The 16,234-nt window shown below is 59.3% G+C and overlaps 1 protein-coding gene across 4 annotated transcripts in view; it reads left to right on the plus strand.

The window, feature by feature from the left end:
- SH3BP4 (SH3 domain binding protein 4) overlaps positions 1–14,443 on the plus strand; it is a 69,853-nt gene extending 55,410 nt beyond the window's left edge. For 3 of the 4 annotated variants that reach the window (XM_079132272.1, XM_079132270.1, XM_079132271.1), the window contains 3 exons: positions 3,421–5,780; positions 12,099–12,287; positions 12,623–14,443. In XM_079132272.1, coding sequence (XP_078988398.1) covers positions 3,421–5,780; positions 12,099–12,287; positions 12,623–12,847 — 2,774 coding nt within the window. In that variant the 3' untranslated portion in view covers positions 12,848–14,443. Of the gene's footprint in view, positions 1–370; positions 669–3,420; positions 5,781–12,098; positions 12,288–12,622 lie in introns of those variants that run through there. The other variant, XM_079132273.1, reaches the window with a different exon arrangement.
- Positions 14,444–16,234: the final 1,791 nt, after the last annotated feature.

Genomic DNA, 16,234 nt, shown 5'->3' on the forward strand with positions numbered 1-16,234 from the left:
TTCCTGCACTTGATGAGATGGCAGCCTCCATTCTCTGTCCCAGGTTCTCTGTGGCAGTGACTGATGAAGGCCAGGTACAGAGAGTCACAGCACAGCCCACCTCTGTGCGGTCCCGATGGGAGGCCCCTTCCCCTTGGATGCACCCAATCCTTGGGTAAAATGTATTATTGCTTCTCTTCCAAGGAGAGTGCTTGGAATTTTAAGTGAAGCCATTCTCATTCAGTCTGGTAAAACTAAAATGATAATTTGCATTGAAACATGTTAGGCTATGCTCAAAGCATGCCTAATTGCTATGGGGATTTTTTAAATATTGGAGATATTACTGTAGGGGAATTAATTACTCTGGAGGAGCAATAATAAGGATATAACTTTGGAGGGATTCTAACAGGATTTTAATGGCTGGCAAGCTTTATGCAAGTCTCATTTGATTTTCATTTTTATTTCTAGTAGATGTGTCAAGGAAACCAAATGATCTACGTTGCTAGACCAGGACTAGCCACAGAAAAGAGAGAGGGGGGCTTGTGTGCCACTGGCCTCAGCTTGACCCAATTCCCTTTACCCTCAAAGCCGTTCATGGGGCTCAGGAAATGGTACCTCACAATGAAGGCCTCAGAAGCAGACTCCCTGACCTCCTCCCGCCCTCCCGTCGGGCCCCTCTTCCTCTCAAGGCAAGTGGGAGAAGCTCGGATTCCTCTTCCCTGGGTGGTTGAGGACCTAGAGCCCTCCAGCCAGCCATAGCCTGAAGGCGCCACGCTGACCTTCCTGGGTGGAAGGCATGGGTACCCTCACTCCAGAGGGGTAAGGAAGAGCTACAGCGGGGGCCATGAGGGGCCTGGGGGACAGGGGCATGCCCCGCTGGCCCTCCGTGCTCCCACCAACCCTCACCCTGGTGCAGTTGCTTCGCTGCCCGGCTCTGGCTGTGTGCTCACCCGCTGTTCACCGGGTCTTCAGGCCTTGATCTGAAGACTCGTGGGCCTCGCAGAACCGCACTGTCGTGGGACTCGGTTGTGCTTCTCTGCTGCTCATCTGCTTCAGCAGACTCGGGCAGCAGGCCTTCAGGGACAAAGCCGGAGGGACTTCCCTGCGCCCTCCTCCGCTGTCTTTCCTTCATTCCCAGCCCTTGCCCGGTGCAGGATTTGCTCTGCTGAGATCCTATAGCGGAAGGGCGCAGCCGGGGGCAATGCTGACTTTGCCTTAGGCCAATACCTTGATCCGGGAGCATGGGTTTGGCCCCACCCCAAGCCAGGCCCAGGGACACCCCCCAAACAAACAAAATATGTCAGTGTGGGGGAGGTGTCTTCTTTCTTCCCTTCCCAGCGGGGGCCTCTGTGACAGGAGACAGATCACCGGCACAAAGCATAAGGTGTCTGGTTGACACAGGAGCCATTTCCCTAGAGAAAAAGACCCAAGTGGAAGGGTTTCTGTGAGGGCCTCCCTGGAGTGTGGGGGATGTGATTGGCAGGAAGGTGCAGGCTCAGGGTGGAGAGGCGGCCACCGCAAGGGCCGAGGGAGCAGGAAGGCCCCGCAGGGTGCTCCCGGCCTTGCTGTGGCAGAGGCTCCACGTCCTGCCCCTGCTGCTCCAGGATCCTACAGCTTTATGAACTCCCGGTGCCATGCTTTGGGGAGCTGTGTGCTGAACCCCAGTGGTTACATGGTGCAGTGGTTGGTGAAGGAGGCCAGGACAGGTGCCCAGAGGACTGTAAGCTGAGGGCAGCTCTGAAGCCACAGGCCCTCCTTGGACGCTGCGCCTCATGGCTCCCCTGTCCGCACGGGACAGGCCTTGGCCACACTGTTGTCCTGCTTCAGTCCCACAGGGAACGTGGGCAGCGTTGCCATGCCACGGAGCCCTGCATTGTCCCAGGCCGCTGTCTGTTGCCCAGCCCCGTCGACTTTCCCTAAAAGCCATCTGCTGTTTCCCCTAAACGCCTCCATCCCCCTTTCCGTGCTGCGGAGAAAGGGGTGCAGAGGGTCTGCATGCTCTGGGCGTGGGCTTCTCCCCTGTGCACATTACTTACTTCTCTTACTTACGCTTTCTTCACTCCGTCGAACCTTCTGGTGAGGGGGACTCCCTCTGGCCCTCCAGTAGGTGCTTTAGAGGAAAACAGGATTGGGAAGGAGGGAGAGGGCCCTTTTCCTGGCTACGCACCACTGTGCCAAGCACCTGAATAGATCGGAAGTGTTTCCTTTCCTCTCCTCCTCGCCCTGGCCACCTAGAAAAGAGGCCAGTTAGCCCATCGGGGGAATCCTGGCTCGCAGTCACTGCTCCCAAGGCCTTGATCAAGCCCAGCCAGCAGCCAGCACCCTGATCGGGCTCACACAGCTTCCCTGGAGGATGGGAGGAGAGGCTTCAGAGCCTGCATTGCCAAGGAATTAGAGTGTAATTTTCATTATTCCCTTTCATGGAAAAAGGAAACGGGCACATAATTTTTTCTGGACAGCCAGTTTGGTAGCGTAGGTTGACTGTTGACCTACTAGAACAGATACAGATGTAGTTCAGTTAAAAATCCAGTCCTTTCCATAAGCTACGGAGAAAGTTGCAGGTGTCTGTCACAGGGAGCAGGTATACCTGCAGGGCGGACAGGTCACTCCCTGAGAGTAGCGTAAGGGCCGTTTCCATCAGAGAGAGCTCAGTCCTCTGGAGACTTTCACACTTGGGGAGGGAGAGCAAGCCCACGCACAGGTCTTCAGCCCGTTTATCATTTCTTAAAATGGGCACCTGTGCAGATGACTTTTTTGCCTGCCATGTGCTATGAATGTTGATAACAAAGGTAGTTTAATGTCAAGAACCGTAAAGTAGCTTGGTTCCCTTTTAAAGTGTTGGAATTCTCAGACTCTTAACAGCGGTTCAATGGTGATGTCCACGGCCAGACCCAAGCCTCCAGCTGTCAGGTGTGTGGGCCCGTCCCTTCAACGCGGTAACTTTGAACCCTGTGTGCGTTTGAAAGATACTGGCCTTAAAAACAGTTTTCCACAATCGTATTCGCTTTGAGAAGGAGTGGGTTAAACCAGGCCTGATTTTCAGGGGCCTCTCCATTCATGAGGCCGTCCTGAAGGGGAACAGGAATTTGGCTCGTGTGCCTCCTTAGGGGATCTGAAGTCCCTCGTTCTGAGGCACCAGGCCTGCAGTGGGCCACCTGCCACCCAATGCACCAGGCTTCCTAAGCACCTGCCTTCAGCCTCTTTCCACACGGAGGCAGTTGGATCATGAAAATCTGGGCAAAGTGAGATGTTCAGATCTCCCTTTCTGCATGTGGTCCTGGAACTCTCCAGTCCGGTGGCCAGGTGACGGTCACACTGAGTTTCACTTAGGTTTGTTTCTGTTGGCTGCTTGCTGGGCTGGTGGCCAGTCTCGGTGCCGCCTGTCCTCAGCCCACCTCCCCCTGCACCCTGCTGCCTCACCGTCTCTCTCCTGTCTTCCAGTGCCTTCTCCCAGTGCCTTGCTGGTTGATACCCCCACACCTTTTGGAAACGCAAAGGAAGTGATCGCCATCAGGGACTACTGCCCCACCAACTTCACCACCTTGAAGTTCTCCAAGGGCGACCACCTCTATGTCCTGGACACGTCGGGCGGGGAGTGGTGGTACGCACACAACACCACCGAGATGGGCTACATCCCCTCGTCCTACGTGCAGCCCTTAAACTACCGCAACTCCACCCTGAGCGACAGCGGCATGATCGACAATCTCCCCGACAGCCCAGACGAGGTAGCCAAGGAGCTAGATCTGCTCGGGGGGTGGACGGATGACCAGAAAGGTTCCAGCAAGGCGCACAGTAATAACCCTTTCTGGAGCGGGGTCCAGACAAACCCGTTTCTGAACGGGAACACGCCAGCGATGCCCAGCCTGGATGAGCTGAATCCCAGAAGCACCGTGGACCTGCTGCTTTTTGATACTGGCACGTCCTCGTTCACTGAGTCCAGCTCAGCAACCACAAACAGCACCGGCAACATCTTTGACGAGCTCCCGACGACCAATGGACTCCACGCGGAGCAGCCGGCCAAACGGGACAACCCCTTCTTCAGAAGCAAGCGTTCTTACAGCCTGTCGGAGCTCTCCGTCCTGCAGGCCAAGTCGGACGCGCCCACCACCTCGAGTTTTTTCACAGGTTTGAAATCACCCGCTCCCGAGCAATTTCAGAGCCGGGAAGATTTTCGAACTGCCTGGCTGAACCACCGGAAGCTGGCCCGGTCTTGCCACGACTTGGATCTGCTCGGCCAGAGCCCAGGCTGGGGCCAGACCCAGGCGGTGGAGACGAACATCGTGTGCAAGCTGGATAGTTCCGGGGGTGCCGTGCAGCTCCCAGACACCAGCATCAGCATCCACGTGCCCCAGGGCCACGTCGCCCCCGGGGAGACGCAGCAGATCTCCATGAAAGCCCTGCTGGATCCCCCGCTGGAGCTCAACAGCGACAGGTCCAGCAGCGTCAGCCCCGTGCTGGAGGTCAAGCTCAGCAACCTGGAAGTGAACACCTTCCTCATCCTGGAGATGAAGGTTTCTGCCGAGGTGAAGAACGACATTTTTAGCAAAAGCACGGTGGGCCTCCAGTGTCTGAGGAGCGACTTGAAGGAAGGGCCGTACCTGCCCATCCCACTCACCTACAGCTACGGGGACACCGTCCAGGTGCAGCTAGACAACCTGGAGCCCTGCATGTACCTGGCCATTGTGGCCCACGGCCCGAACATTCTCTACCCTTCCACCGTGTGGGACTTCATCAACAAGAAGGTCACCGTGGGTCTCTACGGTCCCAAACACATCCACCCCTCCTTCAAGACAGTGGTGACCATTTTCGGGCATGACTGCGCTCCCAAGACGCTCCTGGTGAGCGAGGTCACACGACAGGCACCTGGCCCAGCCCCCGTGGCCCTGCACCTGTGGGGGAAGCACCAGTTCCTCCTGTCCAGGCCCCAGGATCTCCAGGTCTGTATGTTTTCCAACATGACCAACTACGAGGTCAAGGCCAGCGAGCAGGCCAGGGTGGTGAGAGGGTTCCAGGTGAAGCTGGGCAAAGTGAGCCGCCTCGTCTTCCCCATCACCTGCCAGAGCCCCAGCGAGCTCTCGGACTTCACTCTGCGGGTGCAGGTGAAGGATGACCAGGAGGCCATCCTGACCCAGTTCTGCATCCAGACGCCGCAGCCGCCCCCCAAGAGTGCCATCAAGCCTTCCGGGCAGAGGAGATTCCTCAAGAAGAACGAGGTTGGGAAGATCATCCTGTCCCCATTTGCCACCACCACCAAGTACCCGACGTTTCAGGACCGGCCGGTGTCCAGCCTCAAGCTCGGCAAGCTACTCAAGACGGTGGTGCGTCAGAACAAGAATCACTACCTGCTGGAGTACAAGAAGGGGGACACGGTGGCTCTGCTGAGCGAGGAGCGCATCCGCCTGAAGGGGCAGCTGTGGACCAAGGAGTGGTACATCGGCTACTACCAGGGCAAGGTGGGCCTGGTGCACGCCAGGAACGTGCTGGTGGTCGGGAGGGCCAGGCCCGGCCTGCTGCCGGGCCCCGAGCTGAGCACCTCAGTGCTGCTGGAGCAGATCCTCCGGCCCTGCAAGTTCCTCACCTACATCTACGCCTCGGTGCGGACGCTGCTCATGGAGAACATCAGCAGCTGGCGCTCCTTCGCGGACGCCCTGGGCTACGGCAGCCTGCCTCTCTCCTCCTTCTGCCGGGCGGAGCTGGACAGCGAGCCCGAGCGCGTGGCTTGTGTGCTGGAAAAGCTGAAGGAGGACTGTAACAACCCTGAGAACAAGGACCGGAAGTCCTTCCAGAAGGAGCTGGTGATGGTGAGTGTGTGGCGGGCGTGGCACCGGGGGCTCCTTTCTGCCCCGCAGCCACCCTAACGGCGTCCGTCCCCGGGACGGAGCTGTGGCTGGGCTGGGGGTATGCCTGCAGCGTCCCTGGGAGGCCAAGGAGGGGGCCCTTGGTCTGTTTCCCCACTGCCTTCGTCAGCTCCTCCGTGGGCTCGAGTGGAGCCTGTTCTCTGTGCCTGGACCTCTGGGGATTCCCTGGGACTGTGACTCAGGGGTGGGAAGGACTCTTCCCGCAGCCCGGCTTGATGCGGGGAGCTCTCGCCCGCTCTCACCTCCAGCCTCCCCCTCTGCTGCTTTCCCTCCTCCCTTTCCTGGGGTGCCTTTGAGTTGGGGTGGGCACAGCCTTTGCTTGGCTAGTACACCTGCGAGCTGGAGTTCTGAAGAGTAAGTGGGGGACAGTGTCACACTACAGGACCTGCACTGACCGCAGGCCAACCGGAAGCATTTCCAAAACCGCCAGTCCTCCAGTGGCCAGGGCTCCCTGCTTCCACTCCCCAGCCCCCACCCATGACTCTGCTAGTCCCCCTTGTCTCCCTGGATGTCCCTGGGGCAGACTTGTCCCCTCAGCACTCTGTGTGGGAGAAGTAGATTCAGCCACCTCCTCCAGACAGGGACCTGTCCTTCCCGTGGGAAGCCTGTGTCACAGGGCAGTCCTGCCTGGTTCCACTGGGCGCCCAGCCTGGCTGCCACCCTCCTGCCCTCTGCCTCCGCCCTGTACCTGCCGTCCTGCAGGAACGCATCCCCACAGAGATAGCCAGGTAGGCACCCGAGGGTGGCGCTCCCCACACACCCAGCTGTCCCTTCGTGGCCAGGGAGGCAGGGGGTGGGTCCACTGCACCCACCTCTGCTTGCAGAGCACGTTCGTGGCAGCCTGGTGGGGCGGCATGTGAAGAGACCATTGATGGTGACCCACGGCACTACGGGGGGGGCCAGAGTGTGGAGACCCACGGAGGCTGCCAGGAGGGAGACAGCAGAAGGGGCGCTAGGGGGCACCCTGGGCACCAGGAGGACCCACAGGAGGAAGCCAAGGCTGGTTAGTGAGTGGGGCAGCAGCGGGACCTCTGTGGGACCCTGCGTGTGGCTCCCACGGGGTGACACAGGTCCCTCTCCTGCAGCCGCCCTGTGCCCTCAGGACTCACCCCCGGACCACACGTAAAGCAGATTCCTGGAGCTGGTGCACACCAGCCAGCCAGGTCTCCACTGCTGGACCTGGCTCCACAGTGCAGACGGGAGGACATGTCCCCCGTGAGAGTCCTTGGGCCATGGTCCCTGCTGCTGCTTGTGGAATTAGGTGCTTTCATGGAACGTAAGCGATATTGATTGTTCCCTTGCCGCAGCTGAGAGGCGTGAGAGGCAGAGGGGAACCAGCGCACAGCTCCTCCCGCAGAGGACAGTGGCGAGGGGTGGCTTTCGTACCCATTCCACTTGTTTAAATGATCAGAGTCATTTTGTTACACCTGGCAACTTTGGAGAGGATTTTTCTGTCTTCTTGGGTCATTCTGGAGGGTTGAGGGACCTCTGTGCCTCTGACCACCCCTCCATCCTCCTCTGCCCAAGGACAAGGAAAGGAACTTGACCTTGTCTGTACCTTCGCCCAAGGCACAGCGAGTCTCCTGCCAGTCAAGTGAAACTGGCTTTGCAGGGTCCTCCCTGCCCCTGCCCAGCCTGGCCTCCGTCCTGGGAGCAGGTGAATCTTGACGGTTGGCCACAAGTCTAGAAGCCACGGCTGGTGTATCTGGGCACTGGCAGCGTGTTTCCTTGCCCTGGCTTCTCACCACTGGACAGTCAGGGTGCCTCCATCCGTAGCCCTGCTCCCGGGGGCTCCAGCCAGACCCCCGCCCATTTCCCATCTTCAAGATGCTTTCTGTGTGGTCGTTGGAGTCCCTCGCTCTGTAGGTGGCGTCTGAGCAACTTAGGAAAGCAGAGGCTGCCCTGTGGGGTGAGAAGGGTCACCAGCTCCTTCCTGCCCCCAGGCCCTGTGAGTCCTGTCCCCCCAGGACCACCAGCCGCACCCAGGGCCATCTCACAGGGAGACTGTTCCTGGGCCAGGGTGGCCGCGCGCCCAGCTCCACACACTTGTCCCCACACGCCTGCCCGCGGAGGACTGTGCTTCTTGTTCCTGTGGTCACCTTCTCAAGCAAGGGCTCCGTGGAGTAAGGACTAGGGAGCAAGGGAGCAAACGGATGAGTCGTGGGGGCTGGCGGGTCCAGGTCAGCCTGGAACCCGAGCCTGTCTGTTCCCGTCCCTCACGCTTGTTCCCTCCCCATCGTTTGGTTTAGTCCTGGGGCAGCTCCTGGAACCCGAGGCCTCTGCCCACTCACCACACTTGTGCCCTCCGAGGACGCGCCTCCATCCTGGCTACCCAGCTGCCCAGCAGGGGCCCTGCTTGTCCAGAATGGCAAAGGATGGGACCCAACCCTGAGGACAGCCCAGACCTTGCTGACTGTGGGAGGGGGACTGATGCTGGGTGGGGTAGCACCAGGGTGGACAGCCCCGGAGCCCGTGGGGCAGAGAGGCCTGAGAGGGCTGCTGGGGCCTCTGCTGAGGGTCTTGGGCTGGGAAGGCGCTGGCGTGGGCACTGTGAGTCTGAAGAGCTGTGCAGGCAGTCTGCTTGAGGCAGGTGGGGCCGCCTGGAGGTGGTGAGGGGTCTTGGCCACAGCTTGACCAGAACCAGGAAGAACAGCCAGGAGGGTGCTGGACTCTGGGCCCAGTAATCACGCTGCCTGCTGCCTGCTGGCTGGGCTGTGGGAGAGCCTGGGCCTTCCGCACAAGAAAAACGGTGGTGTAAACTCCTGCGGGAGCCAGGGACAGGGGAAGGTCCCTGGGAAGGTGAGATGAGAGAGGCCGGTGGGCTGGAGACGGGGTGGCATGGGGAAGGCGGCCAGCTTGCAGGCGCAGCCTTGGTAGAGGCCCGGCAGGTCCAGGGCCGTGGAGCGGGGCTGAGGTCCAGTGGCTTGGCGGGGGGATCTGGGGTCATGGACTCTGGGGCAGTGGGACCGGGTGTGAGTGGTCTCCCTGTCTTCTGTGGGCCTGGGAGGGGTTCTGTGTTGAAGGGAAGCAGTGGGGATCTGATGAGATTTGCTCCAGGTCCCCCGACTTCTGAGTCCAGGAGTGTCCCTGCCCCTTGACCCCTGGCAGACCTGTGCAGGGGTGCCTGTGCCGGTTTTCCTCGACTTCACACCTGGCCTGCCCAGCGCCGCGCCGGGACTGGAAAGCTCTGTCCTGGTGCTGAGCGCGACATTGCTGTCGGCCTTGCGGACTCCGTCTCGGGCCGTCCCGGGCGGGGTGTTTTCCAGAGACAGAGCCGTCCTAGATGCTCTTCCTCTTTGCGAAGGCATCGTGCTTGCTTTTTGGACACTTGGCAATGCTGTCCCCGCGAGCAGAGGGCAGGGTGTCCTCCAGGCCCACAGTGGAGTGCGGGGCCTCTCCCGCGGCTGCTCCTCCCTCTGCTCTCGTGTGGCGTTGGTGTCTGGTCAGAACAGACTTCTGCAAGGTCCTTCCTTGCACTTCTGTCCCCGAAGGCCGCGTTTCCTCTCCAGGGACTTGAGAAGGGGTAGGGTCGGGGCCTCTCCGCCAGCCCCACTCTCACAGGGGCAGCCCCCTCCCCCTTGGGTGGGCCAAAGCCACCACTGCGTACATGGGTAGCAGTGTCACCGGGGAGAGTCCGGCCTCCGAACCAGGAAGCACTTAGCCGTTGTGCGGGGAGGGCCGAAGCGCTGGTGCACACGCGCTCTTCGCCTTGAGGAGCCTCAGGTTTTGACGTCAGGTCTTGGCCTTATTCTACGAAGGGGAAACAAGGCATGTTCTGTTTTTAAGGCGCTGAAATCCGGTGGTGCCTCATCTGATACCCCTTGCGGGTCTTGGAAGGGGAGTCCCGAGCGTTCGAAGGTCCACAGGAAAACAGTAGTGCGTATTTCTTCTCTGGATTTTGGAAACACTGAGTCAGGAGAGGATTTGGCCCGAGCCGTGTGTGCAGCTGTCGGGCTTGGGTGATGGTCCTCTCAGGGAGAGCGTGTGTGTGGAGGGTGCGGGGGAAGAGCAGGCAGGGCAGCCCCGGGGAGCCAGCTCTCTGAGAACCGGAAGTTTTCATTCAGGAGCTTCTGGCGGAGAGCTCCTGGTTCTCACGGTCCCCTCGGGACAGAGCCCAGCCTCTCCTAGTGGCTGGAGGCAAGGCGGGTCAGCTGGAGATGGAGACGAGACGGCAGAAACGATCCACAGTGGCCCCCAAACCCAGTGAGGCGTTTGCTGAAGGGGCCTGAGCCAGGTCCGAGAGCTGGCCCTGGAGGGGCCCAGGAATGGAGGCCAGCGGTGCAGCCCAGGAGCCGCTGGCGGCTGTGCCGAGGCTGACTCAGTCCAGACGTGGTAGATAAGGAAACAGGTGTCATGGACTCCCTGGAGACAGGTCCGTGAGAAGGAAGGGGACACGGTCACCGTGGGTTGCACATCAAGGGAGGCCGTGTTCTCAGGAGTGGAGTGGGGCCTGCGGTGACCCAGAGAGGCCAGAAAGTCAGTGAGAGTGAGGGGCTAGAGGGGGTGGGGGCCTGTGAATTGGGAGAAACCCACCTCATCCTTCAGAGGAGGAGGCTGTTACCCAATGGCTTAGCCAGGGGGCCCTTTCAGGAGGCCCCAGAGTGCACTGCGGACCATGTGGTTAGTCCAGGAGGGCCGGCCCATCAGCCACAGTGGTGGGCGCAGGGGGCCTCTCCCTCCCAGAGCTTGGACTTCTTGAGGACAGAAGCAGGTGGAGCAAATGTACAGCAAACCCAAATGGTACCTTACCGTGTTTCCTAAGGCCTCTTAAAATAGGCTGGTAGCCTAGGCCTGTGGGCCACCTGTTCTTGGGAGTGACTTCCTACCAGAACCCTTTGCCTGCCTGTCATCTAGGGCAGCCTTTAGGCCCTGTCTGCAGAGTAGTTGCAGTGGAGACTGTGTGACCCATAAAGTCACATGGATTTATGATCTGTCCCTTTAGAGGTGAAGTTTGCTCACCCCGACTTAAATCATCGTTTATTCAAACTAACAGAGTTTCAGGTGAAGTCAGCCTGGTGCTCGAGTATCCGTGTCTCTGAAAATGAAGAGGAAGTCGCGGGGCGGGGTCCCGGAGCTGGAGCCTCCTGCAGTAAAGCGCTCCCGTTGCTCAGACATGACGGGCACCTGGCATGTGCCCGTAAGGCAATGCGTGAATGGCCTCCAGTGATGCGGGCAGCCTTGTAACCAGCGAAGCCAGCGCTGCACTAGTGGCCTAAGTGGAGGCCAGGGAGATGGCACCGACCTCCTCACTCATCTGGGACTTGGGCTGCCTCCAGGTGGGGCCAGACGCCCTCCTTTGGAGTGAGGGCCAGAGAGTGGACTGGCTGGGGACACAGCTTAGTGCGCCCGTGCCAGGAGTAGCTGGAGTCGTAAGCAGGTGTCTTTGGAACAGGCAGCTGAGCACAGAGACCCACGTTTGGTGTGGTGGCAGCTGCAAGCAGAGCTGAGTGGGAGCGTCCAGGGACTCGGCGTCACCAGCCATCCTCGGATCCTCTACCCCCACTCACTAAACACGTATACTTAGTTCTTTTCTGAAGCCCAGTAAACATTTTATTTTTAAAAAACAATTTATGTCTAATGTATCAAAGTTCAAATTGAAATCGACTACTTTCTGAAATTCGCTGGTAGCTGAAATGAAGCATGACCCATGCAGACTAGGATTTTACTGGTTCAATTTCTGATGTCACCTAGTGTCACAGAGCTGGAAGGGCCAGAGCCCTGGACCTGCCTCCACCCTGCACCTCCAGCTGTGGGGCCTGGACAAGACATGCGGGGTCAGCAGGCATGTCTTGCTTGTCTGTAAAACAGACCCCAGTGACTGGGCCCACCCCCGGGGTAGCGTGGGACCGGCTGCTGAAGGCCAGTCTGGCTCTGACCTTCCTGCTGTGGAAGCCTCACTCACGTCCCTCCACGTGAGCTGCAAAATGGGGCACCTGCTTCAGAGGGTGCTTCTCTTCTCCTAAGGGCGTAGTTGTTGGTGGCCCCCAGTCCAGTATATGACGTCATCTTAACTGTAAAGTCCTGCTTCCCAGTAAGGTCCCATCCTGAGGTTCGGGGACATGAACCTTGGAGGGAAACGGTCTCTAGCCCTGGCCACCCTGCAGACTGTCTCTTCCCTGCCGTGAGCCCAGCAGTGCTCGTGGGGACCAGGGGACATTCCATGGCCTCAGGCTGCCAGGTGACAGCGCCGTCCCGCGTGGACCGTCCCCCTGAAGCCGGGGCCTGGCTCTGTCCCTCCTCACACTGCTTCTCACTCCTCAGGCCTTACTGAAAATGGACTGCCAGGGCCTGGTGGTCAGGCTCATCCAGGACTTCGTGCTCCTGACCACAGCCGTGGAGGTGGCACAGCGCTGGCGGGAGCTGGCTGAGAAGCTGGCCAAGGTCTCCAGGCAGCAGATGGACGCGTACGAGTCTCCGCACCGCGACAGGAACGGGGTGGTGGACAGCGAGGTGAGCAGGGCCAGCTACTCGGTGACTTAGCTTCTCTGTGTCGTGGCCCAGGGTGCAGTAGTGGCAGGCGTGTGAGGGGAAGGCCCGCCCAGCCCGGTCTGAGCCTGGCGTGCGGCGCCCCCAGCCGGGGGTGGGGCAGGCGCGTGGGTTCCGGGTCGCCTGTGAGGAGGCCTCCAGCAGAGGCGGGCCAGGCGGGTGCTGCCTCCTCGGCGCCGTTTCTGGGTGGGCTCGTCTGGCCCCTGTGGGGGTCTGGTGGCTGAGGCTGCCGCACCACCTCCCACGTCCACCTGACCTCGTTCCCCTTTGCTTTGGTTCTTTGGGGCTCCATCTCCCAGGCCATGTGGAAACCTGCCTACGACTTCTTGCTCACCTGGAGCCACCAGATCGGGGACAGCTACCGGGACGTCATCCAGGAACTGCACATAGGCCTGGACAAGATGAAAAACCCCATCACCAAGCGCTGGAAGCACCTCACAGGGACTCTGATCCTGGTGAACTCACTGGACATCCTGCGGGCAGCCGCCTTCAGCCCCGCCGACCACGACGACCTGGTGATCTGAACAGGTGCTGTGAGCACGATCCCCGTGCTGTCACCAGGACTGCGGGAGATTGGGGAGGCCGCCCCACGAAGGGGTCGCCATCCAGCCGCACGCCGGGGGCCACAGTGTGTGAGGTGGGAACAGCCGGGGGCTGTCTACTGCAGGATGTTGCCAATCAAATAGCTTTCTATTTGTTTAAGTATAAGTTAAATTTAAAATCACTTTTTTAAAAACAGTGTCCCGGGGGAGGCTGGGACATGAGAAAGTTGGTATCTAATTTTTTAATGGACTATAAAGATTTTAAAAATCATAGTAGGGGCAGAGGCCGTTGAGGTTTTTACGTTGTTGAAACACTTTTTAAATTATGTCACAGATGTACATAGTATTTAAAGGCCGTGGGTGCTTCTGCTTCCCAGCCTGCATTTCACACCCAGCAGGGAAGGAAGGCTGTGTCGGGTGTGGCACCTTCTCAGCCCTGCACACAGACGGGCGAATCGGGGGAGGCTGGGTCTCCATCTGTGCCCACCCGCCTGCAGCCACTCCGCCCACCTGCCTCCTGCCTCCTGCCCTCTGCCTTGGCCTCCTGCTGGACTCGGCAACCGTCCACAGAGCACGTGAGTCTTCCGTGAGCTTCCATGGGCACTTCAGCCCCACGGTAGCTGCAGGTGCCTGGCGGTGTGTCTGCCAGAGGTTAGTCTACCTGGAAGGCGGCGTTCCCGTGGCCGCTGCCTGTGTGCAGCTAGTCATGTGAAAGGAAGGTGCCACTCGGGTGAGGAGGTCCTGCAGTTCTTGTCCATCGCCGGGTGTCTCCCTTGGGCACAGGGGTGCTCTGTAGCCCCTGGGTAGAGAGAAAACCTCACCCCCACCGGAGCCGGGAGGCCCCCGACTTCCTGCACCCACTGCAGAGATTTGGGTCACCTCCCAAGCGATGCTGCACCCATGGGTGCAGAGGTGACAGCCGCCAGACTCTGCATTTCATTGTGTCTAAGTCGAACACTTCTCTCCCGCCGGTGCCCCGCCCGGCTGAGGTGAACTGTGTAGGTAAACAGTTGGGCACAAGGTGAAGACCCATCCGAGCAGGCGGAGCGTTTCCCACCTGCAGCCAGGAGCTTGGCTGCCGAGCTCGGGTCGCGCTGGGTTGAATCCCACTGTCGCCCAGTAGCTGCAGCCTCCTGGAAGGGGCGAGAGACGGGACTGCTGCTGGGGGGGTTGTGGAGGGAGGGCCCCAGAGAGGAGCTGTGTCTGCTGCAGGGCGTCGGCATTCGGTGCCGAGCTCCCGGTTTCCTGAAACACGAAAATGACTTAGTTGACCAGCGTGTAGTCCCTGTCCTGCTGGGGCCTCGTCATGCAGCCACCGATCGAGGCACTGAAGACCAACCGACAGAAACAAGCAGGACATCAGCCCCCCATCGCTCACAGTGACCTGACGCTCTGCCTCTCCCTCCTCTCCTTCATGCGCCCAGAGATCACCTCACCTTTTCCCCAAAGAAGAACCAGTTGCACCTTAAACCATGGATGTTTCTCCTCAGGGGCTTGAAATAGTTTCCTATGCAACGTGTCTTGTAGCACAAGTTAAATTCTACAAAAGTTGCAGTAAATTTTATCTGGATATTTTAACCCGTTAGTGTGTGCGTTTTTTCTGTACCCAGTCGAACTTCAAATAAAACAGAAGCAAAACCTAGTGTACGCATGTGTGCACAGACATGGCTCCCTCCCCTGAGCCCCCGTGGCGAGGACTGCGGGGCGGGAGGTCCTCGGGCCCCACTGTTAATTTACTGCTCCTGAAACTGACCACACTGACAGAAGAGAATCGGTGTCACCGGAGGGAGGGAGCCAAGCTGGAGTCTTGCCTTGTTATTGGCTGACTGTTTCCGTGTGTGCCAGGCATCGTCCTGGGGGTGCAGGCTCGGGGCCCCTACCCCAGGAATGCTGTGCTGTGGGGGAGAAGGAGCACTAGCAGGGGCTGCTCCTGGAGGCTGGGGGAGGGTGGCTGAGTGGTGTGGACAGCCTGCTTGAGAGAGACTTCAGCCCAGGGTCCAAAGGCAGGGTGGTGCCAAGACGCAGCCTTGGCAGGGAATGCCTGGGGCAGCAAGAGAGGCCAGAGCGCCCCGTGGCAGGGGTCACCAGAGCAGAAGCCTGTGAGCACAGCTCTCTCCTCTGTGTGTCTGTTCACTTCAGCCGCTGAGGTCTGATCTGCCATGGCCCCCAGGGCCCAGGTGGGAAAGGCTGGGTCCTCCCCCGCGAGGGCAGTACTGGGAGGAGGGAGAGCCTTCACAAGGTGGGGCCCAGCCAGAGGAAGCGGGGTCAGTGGGCGTGCCCTGGAAGGGGATTGCGGACGTGGGTTATACCTGGGCTTTTCATGCCCTGGCCACCAGTGAACGGGCCTCCTTTGCCCTGTGCTCCCTGGCGTGGTGCTGTGCTTCCAGTCATGAACTCAAACTGCCCCAAACGGGGGCAGAATAGACCTTCTCTCTGTAAGTGATCATTTCAGGGTCTTTGTTAGAAACAGGAAGCTCTCACCAGATGCTCAGCCCCTGCAGGTCCTCAAACCCCTTTTGCAGTCAGGACACGTTCATTGTGGTCTCATCACTTGCACGTAGCTAGTGAGAGAGGGAGCTTAGGACCTCCAGAAATACATTCCCACAGCTCTGGAGGCCAGAAGTCCAGAACCCGGCCGTCACGAGCCCATCTGTGTCGGTCCAGCTTTCCTAAGGACACCCTGCTCCAGGACGACTCATCGTCACTCGACCGCACCCCAACAGACCTGGTTCCTGAGTAGAGACAGGTACAGCCGCAGGACTCAGGGTTCGGGCTTCTGTGTCTGGGTCGCAGTTCAGTTCACCACCCCGTCTCCCCGTGGCCCAAGACACTCGGTCACACTCTGCTGTCTGCTGGTGCCCATCTTGACACCAATAATCATAAGTAAGGTGATGGAATTTGTAGGGTTTATTTAGAACCAAATATTCAGGGGAAAAGACTCGGTTGAAAAAATGTGTGTTCTGGTTTCTGGAGGAAAGATTGTGTCCCTAAAAGACTGGCATCCTGTGAAATCAGGTGGAGCGTGTGCAAGTCATTTATTTTGCAGTCTTCTCGCACCCGCTGAGCTTTGTCACCTGCAGTGGCAACGAGGCAGTCCGTTCCTGAGACCCCTCTCCAGGGGCCACCAGGCCCTGCAGCCACTCCTAAGACCTGTCCTTTCTCCCTTTGCCCTCTCCGCTTTTCTTTATCGGCCACACTGTTCCAGCACCCCTCTCCGGTTCCCCAGTCTGTGACCCTCTCCTTCACCTGGCAGCATCACACGTGAGCCCTTTGATGACAGCTCATCTCTGAATTCCGGGAGCACGTGCTGCAGGAGAAAATTGGTCTTCGCTGCAATAGAAATGAGTTTCGAGCGTGAGACGGCTGGGG

Source organism: Sciurus vulgaris, assembly GCF_902686455.1.
Source record: "Sciurus vulgaris genome assembly, chromosome: 3".
Taxonomy (NCBI): domain Eukaryota; kingdom Metazoa; phylum Chordata; class Mammalia; order Rodentia; family Sciuridae; genus Sciurus; species Sciurus vulgaris.